At 37.8% G+C, this 15,065-nt stretch overlaps 1 protein-coding gene across 2 annotated transcripts in view; it reads left to right on the forward strand.

Annotated features, from left to right (window-relative positions):
- Positions 1-15,065, forward strand: part of LOC125668687 (uncharacterized) — a 95,137-nt gene that overhangs the window by 69,910 nt on the left and 10,162 nt on the right. For both annotated transcript variants that reach the window (XM_056163749.1, XM_056163750.1), the window contains 22 exons: positions 1,126-1,244; positions 1,378-1,575; positions 1,854-2,031; positions 2,671-2,841; positions 3,107-3,246; positions 3,607-3,726; positions 3,853-4,105; positions 4,613-4,742; positions 4,869-5,042; positions 5,186-5,303; positions 6,008-6,198; positions 6,689-6,827; positions 7,276-7,480; positions 7,987-8,097; positions 8,772-8,940; positions 9,472-9,591; positions 9,720-9,803; positions 10,003-10,199; positions 11,473-11,631; positions 12,146-12,357; positions 13,057-13,189; positions 14,617-14,878. In XM_056163749.1, the coding sequence (XP_056019724.1) occupies positions 1,126-1,244; positions 1,378-1,575; positions 1,854-2,031; positions 2,671-2,841; positions 3,107-3,246; positions 3,607-3,726; positions 3,853-4,105; positions 4,613-4,742; positions 4,869-5,042; positions 5,186-5,303; positions 6,008-6,198; positions 6,689-6,827; positions 7,276-7,480; positions 7,987-8,097; positions 8,772-8,940; positions 9,472-9,591; positions 9,720-9,803; positions 10,003-10,199; positions 11,473-11,631; positions 12,146-12,357; positions 13,057-13,189; positions 14,617-14,878 (3,583 nt within the window). The remainder of the gene's footprint in view (positions 1-1,125; positions 1,245-1,377; positions 1,576-1,853; positions 2,032-2,670; positions 2,842-3,106; positions 3,247-3,606; positions 3,727-3,852; positions 4,106-4,612; positions 4,743-4,868; positions 5,043-5,185; positions 5,304-6,007; positions 6,199-6,688; positions 6,828-7,275; positions 7,481-7,986; positions 8,098-8,771; positions 8,941-9,471; positions 9,592-9,719; positions 9,804-10,002; positions 10,200-11,472; positions 11,632-12,145; positions 12,358-13,056; positions 13,190-14,616; positions 14,879-15,065) is intronic.

The following is a 15,065-nucleotide window of genomic DNA, read 5'->3' on the forward strand; positions in this document are numbered from 1 at the left end:
AGTTTAACATTGAATTCGGCTCGCAATTCGGACTAGTGATCTGCAAGATCGAGATGGAGAAATGTTGTCTATACGAGGAGTGCGGAAACAAGAGAATTCGGGGCAATCCAGTGTGCAAGTTGTGTTCTTCAGCAGGGGAAAGTGTTGATATTTCGGACGGATGCGATATTTTTGACAGTCAATCAGAAGCATTCTCAATTTAACTTATTTCTGAACTAATGCTATATTTACAAACTGGAAAACACCTAATTATATGCACATGTGTAACTCAGCTCTGATTGGTTGATGTCAGCATCCATTTTGTTTTATCGGCAAAATCAAGTCTCGTTGAAACGTTTTCTGGTAAACTAGATCTACCGATATCATTTAAAAATATAATCAAAATCACTATCATATATAAATTAAGATAATGTGCAAAAAACAAAAGCATAAAATGTCAGTGAACCATAAATAAAAGACAGCAACCGAGTTTACCAATTTTATAACACCATGTGTCCAAAACTAACACCATTGTCCATAGTTGCAACATTCTCCCTAACTTTATTTAAGTGTTAGTATGTGGTATAAATAGCAGAGAAAATTCTGATGAAACCCAATGTTCGTCGAATCAACCAATATGTATACATGTAGTCCAATGCCTAAGTTTAGTGGTTAGATAATGAGCATTTCCAAAATACATGAAGTACTGTCCGAAATATCGACACCTTCCCTAATTGCAAAACGTGGCAATCAAAGCAGAATTTACGCGAGAACTGACTATACGAGTTTGATGAGGAAACATGGATGATGTGCTTCACGACGTTTGGTATCAGGCATTGTTAATGGTTATGGGAATTGCATAATAAATAAAATTCTGCTAGCTAAAAAAAAAAAACTTTTTACCTACCTACCGACCTTCCTCTGAAATTTAGGGTCGGGAGAGGGGAAACAAACATATTTTTAAATGTGGCCTAATTATGAACATTTTTATTGTATATTTACATATCTATTCAATGTCTTGCTGATAATCATGAACATTTTTATTGTATATTTACATATTCAGTTGGTGATAATTATGAACATTTTTATTGTATATTTACATATCTATTCAATGTCTTGCTGATAATCATGAACATTTCTGCTCAGTGTTGATAAGGACGGTGTTGAAGGATCCGGCTGCCTTCCATGACTACCTCACCAACAACCTTAACATGACTTCTGACGAAGCTACGGCCATCATCGAGGGCACCATCAACTATGCCTCTGTAAGTGTCACTATGGATATCGTGACTCAATAATAGAAATACAACTTGTTTTTATGTTACACATTTCCATACAATGAATAAATATTGCCTTAAAAATGACAGACATTTCTGAAAGGTAAATCATTTTCTTCAGTTAATGCAGCTGAAGGTGGAGGATTTCGGTGAATATACGTGTAATGTGACCAACCTTCAACGTCTATTGAATTTGACCTCCACAAATGTCAGCATCTCTGACCTCAGTAAGGCGCTGTGCAACATGGGGGAAGCAAAGGCTGTTGCTATGGTAGAAAGTATTTTGCAGAACATGGATCTTGGAAAACTAGTGCAAGAGGTACTGATTTTCCATATAAAGTGCTGAAGGGAATTATGTTCATCTAATTGCACTAATTATTCAAAAGTATGGATATCTGTTTTTAAAACAAAATTACCTCCAGTGTCCACAAAATATTGTTTCCTCGACAAATTTGATTCAAATAATAACGAATCATTGAAACATTAATTATATTCGATGAATATTTCAAAATATTAGGAATTTCTAGTCCTATATTATAGTTCCCTTGATTGAATTTCTACGTACCTGATACAGGATACTTAACTTGTTTGTTTTAGTATGTCAAAATGTCATCGGACGACATCTTTGAGCGTGCTGACTTGACCCCATCAGACGTCCAGAGTGCTGTGAAATACATGAATGATGGGAGCAGTCAGCTGACGGACCTGACAGACCTATTTAACAACAAGTCCAGCCAGCTCGGTTTTAGTGGAGGAACTTTCCAAGCCCTTCATGGTAAATGTCTTAAAATCGCAAATCTTTCACTATTCGAACTGACCGGTTGAGGTCCCATGTCTCGGCAGGCATTAGCACGATTAAGAACGACCCGGAGCACCATGCATAGGTTTTAGTTTGTAACAATTCATCTACAGCTGGTGGTGTCTTGATATGTGTAAAAATTTCTCAAAGGAACATAAAAAATGCCAATAAAAACTATTGGGATTAGTGAGTTATGAACATATGTTAAATAAATGTGTAAATATCATTGGCAGATATTTATTGCTATAACAATGTTTAAACTGATTGTGGTTTCTAAACTAACTATAAGCATTCAAAATAACCCGTGTTACAGAACTCTATCAAAATTACCCGTGTTACAGAACTCTATCAAAATTACCCGTGTTACAGAACTCTGTATGAACAAAGCTTGTTTATAGTATCAAAATTTTGAAATTTACTACTCTTTTTCTAAATTTAATTCAACGTGAGTATTTTTCTGTGAAACCACTTTACAAAAAAAAATATTGGCCAACTCCATAGACCTGCAGATTAACATTTATCTACATCAGGTATATAAGCAGGTTTATGGAATATAAGAATACATGTTAGCTGCTTTACTGTGAGTGACCCTACAGTCGTGACCTTTCTTTCTAGGTACCGGGTCTTCCTCTGTGTCCTCCCTGTACGACATTATCTGTGGGACTGGGACGGGACAGACCACCAGCTCCATCAAGGATTCCACCGGAGTATCTTCTATCTCCTCCCAGGCCCCCGCCCGCTCCTCCCTCACCTCAGAGCAGAAGGCTGAGCAGATGAGTATGCCAAGTAAGTTGGCAGTTAATCTATTTTGATACTCTCTGTAGCTATTATATACTGAATAAAAGTACCTCATTTAGTCAGGAAATCGGTATTGACAGATTTTATTATATTTAACATATTTTCAATGCAAACGTCATATCAGACTGCTTTATTTTGAAATTAAATCCTTTTTGTTTAAATATTATTTTGGGGGGGGGGGGGGAGAATTTTTATTTTGGCAGGCGTTGTGTTCTTACCCTCCAGTAAATGACTGCGTCTTCCTCTTTTTCAGCCCCCTTCTGTCAGGACATGTATAAGACTGTGATCGAGATGGAGCATGGTTCAGTGATCTGGGCTTACCTTAAGCCACTCATCATGGGGAAAATTCTCTATTCTCCAGACACCCCCGTCACACGCAGGATGATCGAAAAGGTAAAGGGCTCTACAAAAAAAATTAGGTGTTGTTTGTATAGGGTGTGAAATCAAATAAAAACAGCAGATATTTACAAAGTCATTGTACAGAATTTACACAGTACATGAAATCTTTGATTATACAGTCAATCTGTGTTCCGATTATACATGTATATGTTTGAGTCCATGATGTACAATCTGTGTTCGGGTTATACATGTATATGTTTGAGTCCATGATGTACATGCAAGTATCTGAATGATACAAGACTTGTGATAATTAAAAACTTTGTTGAAATACATGATTATACAAGCAGAATTTATAGCATTATGGATTTATACCCCAAACATATATGTTGATAAATGTTTCTGGCTTTTCTTCAGATGTACAACAGCAGCTTTAAAGTTTTGGCAGAGGTGCAGGATTTAGCAGAGCAGTGGTCCAAGGGTACCCAGGACTTAGGAGATTTCCTGTCAGACACTGAGACCCTCAGTAACATCAAGGTAGCTGGACGGTTTATATTTATATGTGTATTCTGTGTGCATGAGTGTGTCTACGTGTGTGTGTGTGTGTGTGTGTGTGCATCGATAAGCAAGTGATTGATACCAATACCTGGTGTTTTTATTTAGAGTTTGGCTGGTAACAACTATGTCAACAACTTGCTGGAGTCCACGCTACAGATTTCCTCTAAGGACATGATGGACAGCTTCTACACACTGGACACTTTCAGCAGCACGGAGATCCTCAACATCTCCACTTTTTTCAGACTCCTCGCTAACTACACGCAGTGTGTGTCCACTGACAGATTCGTGGCTCTGTCCGCCGAACCGGACATAGAACTCATGGCTATGCAACTACACAAGAACAATACTTACTTAGCAGGTGTGGCTTTTCTTTAATATTAGTTCTGTGTGCTTGTAAAAAAGTATTGTATTTTAAGTCAACAGAAATATTGATATACAAGTATTAAATACTAAAATTTAGATGGGTGAATCATCCTGCTGTGTTTATTGTGACATTTAGATACATAATTCTTTGACATTTAGATTAGCAGACCATCCTGCAGTGTATCATGTGATATTTTTAGGTATTGCCTTTGACATTTAGATGATAGAACATCCTGCAGTGTATTGTGTGATATTTTTAGGTATTGCCTTTGACATTTAGATGGTAAACCATCCTGCAGTGTATTGTGTATTATTTTTAGGTATTGCCTTTGACATTTAGATGGTAAACCATCCTGCAGTGTATTGTTTGATATTTTTAGGTATTGCCTTTTGACATTTAGATGGTAAACCATCCTGCAGTGTATTGTTTGATATTTTTAGGTATTGCCTTTTGACATTTAGATGGTAAACCATCCTGCAGTGTATTGTGTGATATTTTTAGGTATTGCCTTTGACATGAAAACAAATGGACGACGGAAGAGACAAGCCACTGATTCCATTCCTAAACATGTTGTCTACAAAATCAGGATGGACATCGAAAATGTAGAAAGCACAAGAAAGCTTAAAGAAAGGCACGATAAGCTGAGACTTAGCATTGAAATGATATTTAGACCCATTATTCTTAAACTTGGTTTAGAAATTTTAAAAAAGTTGCGTCAAGCAATAAATAATAGATTGATTAATATTTTTTTTACCAGATTTTGGCGACCAAATCCCGAGGACGACATGTTCCTACAGATGAGGTATTTCCGAGGATTTATCCAACTGCAGGATATGTTGGACCGTGCCATTATAAATCTCCAGACCGGATATGACCTCAATAACACTGTGTATCTACAACAGTTCCCGACACCGTGTTACGTCAATGATGAGTAAGTTACCCTCTACACGTACCAGCAGATTCCCACGGGTTCCAAACGAGACTAGAAAGTTGTGAACAAATCACTGTAGATGCGTGTAATATTTTTACAGCATTATCTTTGACGTCTGAACAAAAGTTTAATTTCTTCGACAGGTACCTGGAGTTGCTGAGCTCCTACCTCCTTCCTGTTATGATGACTATTGCCTGGCTGGCTGCCATTTCTATTGCCACTAAGAACCTGGTGTATGACAGAGAAAATGGCCAAGAGGAGGTACGTGTATTTATGGGTTGTTTTTTTTAAAACTCACATGAAACAGCAGCTCAAGCTAACTTCACCATTCATATTTCATTGTTGTGTTTGTCTTTGTAACATGGTAATAGTGAACTCCCAGGACCAGCGAGAAACATTTGGTTATATGGAAATTTCATTATACAGTAACACATGGTTTTAGTGAACCCCAGGGCCAGTGAGAAACAGTTCATTTTATCCAAACTTTATTATACAGTAAAACATGGTTATATATAAGAAACAGTTCGTTATAACCAAACTTCATTATACAGTATAACATGGTTATAGTGAACCCCCAGGGCCAGCAAGAAACAGTTCGTTATAACCAAACTTCATTATACAGTAAAACATGGTTATAGTGAACCCCAGGGCCAACAAGAAACAGTTCATTTTATCCAAACTTCATTATACAGTAAAACATGGTTATAGTGAACCTCCAAGGCCAGCAAGAAACATTTTGTTGTAACAAAACTTCATTATATCCAATAAGATTTTCTTTATTGTAATATCTCTAAGAAGTATCACTTTACAATAAGCGTGAATTTCTTATAAACATGTTCACTGTAAGCATGTGTTACTGTGTTTGTTGTGTCATTAATATAATGATTTTGACTTCTTCTCCAAAATCAACAAGAGTGAATCTTTTTTCCATAAACAGTAACACCCATTATTACTTTGTACTGTAGGCTTTGAAGATTATGGGTCTAAACTCCATCCTGACCTGGTGGGCATGGTTCCTCAGCACCATGCTGGTGATGACAATTACCTCCCTCCTGTGTCTTCTGCTGCTGAGAGTGGGCGGCCTCTTCATGTACTCGGACTTCGGCATCATCATACTTTACTTCTTGGCATTCTGTTTCTCCAGTACTATGCTCTGGTAAGTAATATACTATAACAAAGAGATAAGTTAATCGTGGGTCAAGCCAGGTTTATAGAAATCTTTATTTGTTCTTTTTCAACTATGCATTAAAAAATTGGCTTCGTATGTTGGTAAATTCTCATCGAGAATTTACAGTTTACATCCAACAGCTACATTCCAATTAGGCAATGAATTGGCCAAAAATATGTGAATTACAAAAAAAGGTGTGGAAAAAATATAAAAAAAGAAAAATTGGGGAGATTAACATCAGATGGTCAAGCATTGAGGAGAAATGACTAGTTTTGCCCATGGCAACATGAAAGTATGTGTTTGTGCAACTCACTTTTAATTAAAAATTGAATTGTCTGGGGGATTTTGGAGAATTTTATCACTTAATATACAATACAGCATGTTCAATATACAATACAAGAAAATTTGGTGAAGATATTGATGTGTGTCAAATTATGAAGAGGGAGGTTTTAATGTGATGTTCATTTTTACATGACAGTTACTTGGTGGGTGCTTTCTTCACTCGGACCACGCTGGCCATCCTGTTTGTGGTCATCATCTACCTCCTCTCTTATCTCCCTTACATTATTCTGGTTTCCATGGAAACCCATATGGAGTTTTATCAGAAGATCCTGGCTGTAAGTTCGAATTTTCTTTTAAAAATTGTCATTGAACAATTTTTGTGTACAGGCAAATATTTGCCCTTGTTTTGTTTTTGCTCTTTTTGTCCTCGCCAGTGGGCGAATTTAAGACTAGACGAAACCATCTTCTCTCTTTTGTTCTCTTTTAACACAACTGTGTGTGGGCGAATTTAAAATGGGCGGAAACCATCTGCAAGTATAGAAAGGCAAATATAATGTGGGGCGAAAATGACCCTGTACACAGTACCATATGATAAAGCTATTTTTTAGTCAAAGAAAAATAATTTTTTGTTTGTAGAATATTATTAGAAAGTAGTGAAAACAAGGTTTTACATCTTTTGCTATTAAAATTGTTTGAAAAGGAACAATGGCAATAAAATGCTGAACAATCTGAGGTTTCTCGTCCTTATCAGGCGACTTTTATGTTGTTGACTTTTCTTGCCAGTGCCTGTTTTCTACCACTGCCTTTGGGTTCGGATCACAGTACCTGGCTCGCTACGAGATCCAGATGATTGGAGTAAACTGGAACAACATAGATGTCAGTCCCATAGAAGGAGATCGAATGAACTTCCACTGGTGTGTGCTAATGATGGTCATAGACGGTGTCATCTATCTTCTGATTGGCTGGTACATCAGAGGCGTCAAACCAGGTGTGTGCACTGGCAATGCTGTTCAGGGAAAGTTTAACCCCATGTTAATTTCACACTGACGTAATGATGCTGTGGATCATTTTAAATTGCCCTGTCCATGATTTTAAGAAAGTATGTCAAAGTTAAAATAAAGTTCACAAACTTTGATGTGTTTTTCCAAATTAGGAATTTGGTGTAGGGGGGAATTTATATTCATTTTTGTTCCCGACCTTCTCAACATAAAAACTGCTGTATAACAGTGATATTCAATCATTAGATTTGAGAGTCAGAAATAAGTGTTATTGAGCTAAGTCCTTTGTCCACAGAAGGCAAGTACGAAAAGGTCAGAAATACTGGGAAAATTTGTCTGTTTAAGGATACTGAAGCTGATTACTTTTGTCACTTCTTCAATGTAATTGAAATTTATTAAAAGTGTTTTGATTGAAATTGCCAACAGCTTTGCATTGAAATCTATAGAATTTTTTATCTTTTGAACATTCATGTTTTGACTTTGTCTTGGATTTCAGGGAAATACGGAGTTCCGGAGCCCTGGTACTTTCCTCTGTCTCCGTACTACTGGGGATGCATGAAATCGACAGTGGTGTCATCAGACAGATACGTCACAAATGCAGGCACAGGTGAGAATTATATCATCAGACAAATATGTCACAAATGCAGACACGGGTGAGAATTATATCATCAGACAAATATGTCACAAACGCAGGCACAGGTGAGAATTATATCATCAGACAAATATGTCACAAATGCAGGCACAGGTGAGAATTATATCATCAGACAAATATTTCACAAATGCAGGCACAGGTAAGAATTATGTCATCAGATAAATATGACACAAACACAGGCATAGGTGAGAATTATATCATCAGACAAATACATCACAAACGCAGGTGAGAATTACGTCATCAGATCAAACCGTCACAAACGCAGGCACAGGTGAGCATTAACAGTACTTTGCGTTCATCATCTATTGATACAGTAAAACACAGTTAATACAGCGAAGACAGATATAATGAATTTATGCTTACAGCAAAGTAATTTTTATTCCCTATAGTTTTCAAACATATAATGAACCTTTTGGATATAGCGAATTATGTTTATAACAAATGAGAACTGTTTGTTCCTAGTACTTTACTATAAGTGTGTTTTACTGTACCTTTCAGTAAGGGAATTAGCACTGTAATTTTAGGATTTGTTTGTCTTTACGGTGGATGATCCTGTGTGTACTGGTCGTACTGTAGCTTGGTTTATGGGAATTATTTTACATCCTTTTCTTTGTCTTTTAATTTGACAGGTGCTCTAATGGAGGAGTTTAGTAAGGACCAAAGAGTTGGCATGTCCCTAAAACATCTCAGTAAGAAGTTTGGAAACCAGGAAGTGGTCAAGAGTCTAAACTGTGATTTCTTTGAGGGCCAGGTGACTGTTCTGCTGGGTCACAACGGCGCTGCCAAGTCCACCACACTGTAAGTGTGCTGACCTCACAGGTTGGCCTTTATCCTGTGATACTACAGTAAAGCATGGTTACAGCAAACACAGTTATAATGGATTCATGCTGATAGTGAAGAGATATTCATTCCCTATAGATTTAAAATATATGAGCTTATTGGATATAAAGAATTTTGTTTATAACAAATCAAAATTCTCCATCCCCAACACTTTGCTTATAAGTGTGTTTTACTGTATAACTAAGTGCTTCATCATGTTGTGTACAGTAAATCGGATAATTTGATGTAAGCATTATCTCCGTTCATTATTTTTTACACTTTACTAACCAAAGGAAACGAAAATCATGCTTATAACAAATACACACTTATGATAAATTCACGCTTATTGTGAAGTGATATTTATTGCCCTATGAGAGGAAAATTACAAAATATGAACTGTTTTTCGCTGGCCCTGGAGGTTCGCTCTCGTCATGTTTTACTGTAGTGCTGTAATGATAATTGTAAAACTTGGCTTCTTTTGTAAGCTTTCTTTTTTTCTTATTTGAATAGGAATATGATGTCGGGCATTTTGCAGCCCACCCACGGTAAGGTATCAATCTACGGACACAGAGTTCGACACGGTGCCACGCAGATAGGAATCTGTCCTCAATACAACGCTCTGTTCCACTAGTAAGTCACTTTGTTCCCAACCTCGTAGTTATTACAAACTCACAACAAAAATTGTAAGAATTCTGATGATTTTCTATGATGCCTCTATGAGGGATTGTCTGTTATTCCATGCAGTGTTTGTTTTGCAGCATGACAGTTCGAGAACACCTGGAGTTCTATTCTGCAATCAAGTCCAACTTTTCTGGAAAGGAAATTAAAAGGGATGTAGACAGGTGAGAGAATTTCACTGAGAGCAGCTCTCACAAATCATACCCTGAAATCACTAGTCATATTGAAAGCACAAACCAGCTGTAATTTTTTGTGAAAATCGGTGATTATGCGTGCCGAATTTTTTTAAAGTAGTTACAGAGAATCACTTTTAAGTACAAAATCAATAGCCATTGTGATACATGCATTTGCCTTTTCTTTCAGCTTGTTGCATGATGTTGACCTGTGGCATGTCCAGAATGCAGTAGTGTCCACTCTGTCCGGGGGCATGCAGCGGCGTCTCTGTGTGGCTCTGGCCTTCGCTGGGGATTCAAAGGCGGTCATTCTGGATGAACCAACAAGTGGCGTGGATCCAAGTGGGCGGAGAAGTATATGGAACCTCCTGGTCAAGCGGAAAATGAGTGAGTAAATGAAATGGTGGTACTGTTGATCATACTGAAAATTAGTGAGTACAAAAAACAATAATACTATACGGAAAATGTTTTCAATAATGTGTTTCAAGGGGTTCTTTGATTATTTTATTTTTACTGAGTGTCAAAAGATTGATTAACTGATTATTTTCACTAGTGAGTGGAGTGGAACGTAAGTGTATTTTAAACTGCATGTTAATGTACAGTGCACTTATTCTAAAACTAAGAAGTTGTTTGTTTGCCCTTACCTGACCAATTGAAAGTAATCTCCTGGACTTGTAAAGTTTTTTACTCTTAATTATCAGGAGATTGTTTTTTACCCATGCATTTCTAGAATCTTTAGGTACATGTGTAACTAAGCTGTGCAGTTCCCACACTTCCAAGTCAACAAGTTGTCTTAGCTATTTAGAGTCCATTTAGAGAAATAGTTACTGTAACATTTTCAAGATAGGTGAAGATTTTGCCTACCTCCTGACCTATAGCTATATACTTTTAATATGAAATTGAAATAGGGCAAACAGAGATCAACTTAAAGGTGTCTGGGATAACAACAGTAATATAAATTTAAGGTGTCGACATATACTTACATTTCCCATGTTTTTGCCTCTGATGTCTTTACAAATTGTAATAATAACCATTTCCTCATGAATGTTGCAGAAGTGAACAATTCGCGTATGAATCTTGATGAATATAGTACATCTCTTTTAATGGCTGGGAATTCTGACAGAAACAAATGTAAATATGTATAAATTTTATTTTGGGAAATACATGAGGGTATGAATTGCAATGCTAACGTGCTTCATGAAGTATGATTAGTTTGTAGCACCACAGTTCATACTCTCGTGTATTATAAATAGGAAATATTTATTTCTTAATTATAGGAACATGCATATGTACAATAGTTATTGTCACAATGACATCCATTGTAACAGATTGCCTCCACATTGTACACTTTGTCTTCAGTTGATTTGTGTAGATGTTACAATGACATCTGTAGAAACATACTAATTCCACTTTGTTCCTTATTTGTGTTGGGATATGTGTCTTATGTGGTATGCATGTGAATTCCCTGGTTGAAAATCAGTAACTGTTTGTAAAAGTTAACAACTATTGCATCGAATTGAAAGAAATGCAATTTGAAAGATTGATTAAAGATCAGTATTCACATTTCTACTTAAAGTGTATATTTCCAGATTTAAACCAATGAAACATGTTTGTTTCATAAGTAAAGCAGACTATAAACAACCATTTTCTTTTTTGACAGGATGTACCATTCTGCTGTCCACACACTTCCTGGACGAGGCCGACACAATTGGTGACCGAGTCGCGGTGATGCACAAAGGCCGAATCCTGTGTACAGGGTCCCCCATGTTCCTTAAACAGAAAGTGGGCAGTGGCTACCATCTGAAATTCGGCAAAGCAGGTACTTGCCTGATATCATCACTGGGGATTTCTGATACTAAGCTACTGACAAACAAGTTGATGGTACAGGGGTTTCAACAGTCTCGATTAAAGTCAGAATTTCGCAAATTCTATGGTCGTTATAACGATCTAGTTTGCCAATGCAACCTATCATTGGGTCAAATTCTGTCTTATGTGTTTTATACCGATTGTTAGACCATTCTTGGCACACTGAATTTGACTACGGATAACTCCGTTTACCTGATCAGGATATAGGGTTCACGGCAGGTGTGACCGGTCGACAGGGGATGCTCACTCCTCCTAGGCACCTGATCCCACCTCTGGTGTGTCCAGGGGTCCGTGTTTGCCCAACTATCTATTTTGTATTGCTTGTGGTAGTTATGAGATTGATCACTGTTCATTATCTTTGCCTTTCACAGTATAGTTTTAGTGGCGTGTTGCCTAATTCTGTCTTAACGTTATGAATCGAGACATTTTATAAACAAACTATCAAATCTGACATGATATTTTATCAGATTCCTGTAATACTGAGGATGTGCTGACTGTGGTGAGGTCCTTCATACCGGAAGCTGCGATTATTAATGAAATAGGGTCAGAGGTCACTGTGTCATTGCCCTTCACAATGGACCAATCAAATCAGTTCTTCAAGTGCCTGCACAACTTGGACAGAGAGGCCATGTCGCTAGGTGTGGACAGTTACGGAGTGTACGACACAACACTGGAGGAGGTGGGGAACCAGACAAGCTTTGCTCTCGTGGCAATCATCCTTAATGAACTTAATCTAATACAGTCATCCTTAATGAGCTTACTCTGATACAGTCATCCTTAATGAGCCTACTCTGATATAGTCATCCTTAATGAGCTTACTCTGATACAGTCATCCTTAATGAACTTACTCTGATATAGTCATCCTTAATCTGATACAGTCATCCATAATGAGCTTACTCTGATACAGTCATCCTTAATCTGATACAGTCATCCTTAATGAACTTACTCTGATATAGTCATCCTTAATCTGATACAGTCATACTTAATGAGCTTACTCTGATACAGTCATCCTTAATGAGCTTACTCTGATACAGTCATCCTTAATCTGATACAGTCATCCTTAATGAGCTTACTCTGATACAGTCATCCTTAATCTGATACAGTCATCCTTAATGAGCTTACTCTGATACAGTCATCCTTAAATGTATAAGATACTGGCTCTAGGGGCTTCATTTTACTTGAATTATGTAATCAAATCAAATAAAACTTCACCAAATTTTAAAGAAAGTGTGGTAATTTGTATTGGTGTGAAGTATTTATTTTGACCTCCACAGACATTTATAGATGTCATTGCACTTGGTTGTTTGCATGTGATTACAAGCAATCAGAATTACTCTTGGAATGCTAATTGAGCTGATAATTTTTTCGATAACTTTAGGTATTCCATAAAGTGTGCTGTGTGGCAGACAATGACACCGCCTTAACAGAAGAAGTTTTAAGGGAATGTCGTCAAAAGCCAAAACTTGAGAATCCACTAAAGGAACATGATGAGAACCCCACTGATGAACACGGTAAGTCAGAAAAGCTCTTAACACCGCAGTAAGTCAGAAAAGCTCTTAACACCACGGTAAGTCAGAAAAGCTCTTAACACCGCGGTAAGTCAGAATAGCCCTTAACACCGCGGTAAGTCAGAAAAGCTCTTAACACCGCGGTAAGTCAGAAAAGCTCTTAACATCACAGTAAGTCAGAAAAGCCCTTAACACCGCGGTAAGTCAGAAAAGCTCTTAACACCGTGGTAAGTCAGAATAGCCCTTAACACCGCGGTAAGTCAGAAAAGCTCTTAACACCGCGGTAAGTCAGAAAAGCTCTTAACATCACAGTAAGTCAGAAAAGCCCTTAACACCGCGGTAAGTCAGAAAAGCTCTTAACACCGCGGTAAGTCAGAAAAGCTCTTAACACCGCGGTAAGTCAGAAAAGCTCTTAACACCGCGGTAAGTCAAAAAAGCTCTTAACACCGCGGTAAGTCAGAAAAGGTCTTAACATCGCAGTAAGTCAGAAAAGCTCTTAACATGGCAAAAACAACAATCCTACCATGGTGATGTTTGTCTATGTATAATGTAGGCATTAATAGGAATCACTTAGCATAGGCACACAAAGGAAATCACTTAATGGTGGGCAGGCACAGGGATCAGTTAATGGTGGGCAGACAAAGGGATCACATAATGGTGGGCAGACAGGGATTACTTAATGGTGGGCAGACAATGGGATCACTTAATGGTGGGCAGACAGGGATTACTTAATGGTGGGCAGACACAGGGATCACTTAATGGTGGGCAGGCATAGGGATCAGTTAATGGTGGGCAGGCATAGGGATCACTTAATGGTGGGCAGACATAGGGATCACTTAATGGTGGGCAGACATAGGGATTACTTAATGGTGGGCAGACAGACAAAGGGATCACTTAATGGTGGGCAGACAAAGGGATAACTTAATGGTGGGCAGACAAAGGGATCACTTAATGGTGGGCAGACAGGGATTACTTAATGGTGGGCAGACAAAGGGATCACTTAATGGTGGGCAGACAGGGATTACTTAATGGTGGGCAGACATAGGGATTACTTAATGGTGGGCAGACACAGGGATCTGTTAATGATGGGTAATAGGGATCACCTAATGGTTGGCACACACAGGGATCACTTAATATTCTAGCACCTTTTGTATGGACACTGCTGCAAAACAGATCCATGTCCTTTTTGAAAATACTCATCACATTGAAATGAAGAAGACCTAGGTGAATCTATGTGTACGAATGTGTTGCTTGGTTTTCTTGTTTGTGTTTTAATGACCTACAATCTCTACAGGTGCCTGGTACCTAATGCATATTCCTTGGTTTTCTTGTTTAAGTTTTAATGACCTACAATCTTTACAGGTGCCTGGTACCTAATGCATGTTTCTTGGTTTTCTTGTTTGTGTTTTAATGACCTACAATCTTTACAGGTGCCCGGTACCCCATGCATTATTCTGGAGAGAGAAGGGAAGGAATGATTAAACACAAATTGAGTCAGTTTTCCGGCTTGCTGATCAAACGTTTCCATCACTACCGTCGTGACTGGCGCATGTTTCTCTCTGTGTTGGTTCTACCCCTGGTATTTATGTTCGCTAGTCTCGGCTTGATGGAGTTACAGCCTCAGATGGACAGTACACCGACCAGAGTCCTCACTCCCCCGCTGTATGGACCCAGTAGCCATGCCTTTATTAAGTAAGACTTCCATATACATGTAATGGTGGATCAGCTAGGTGAGGGGAGATGTTTCACCTTTAATTCAATGAACTTTAAAAATTAGAAAAAATGATAATTTTGCCAGGTTTTATCTGCTAATATTGTAATAGATATTTTCCTTACCTATGTTGTATTTGGTAAAATATTCCTTTAAAAAGGTGATCAG

This window comes from Ostrea edulis, chromosome 4, assembly GCF_947568905.1.
Source record: "Ostrea edulis chromosome 4, xbOstEdul1.1, whole genome shotgun sequence".
Classification (NCBI taxonomy): domain Eukaryota; kingdom Metazoa; phylum Mollusca; class Bivalvia; order Ostreida; family Ostreidae; genus Ostrea; species Ostrea edulis.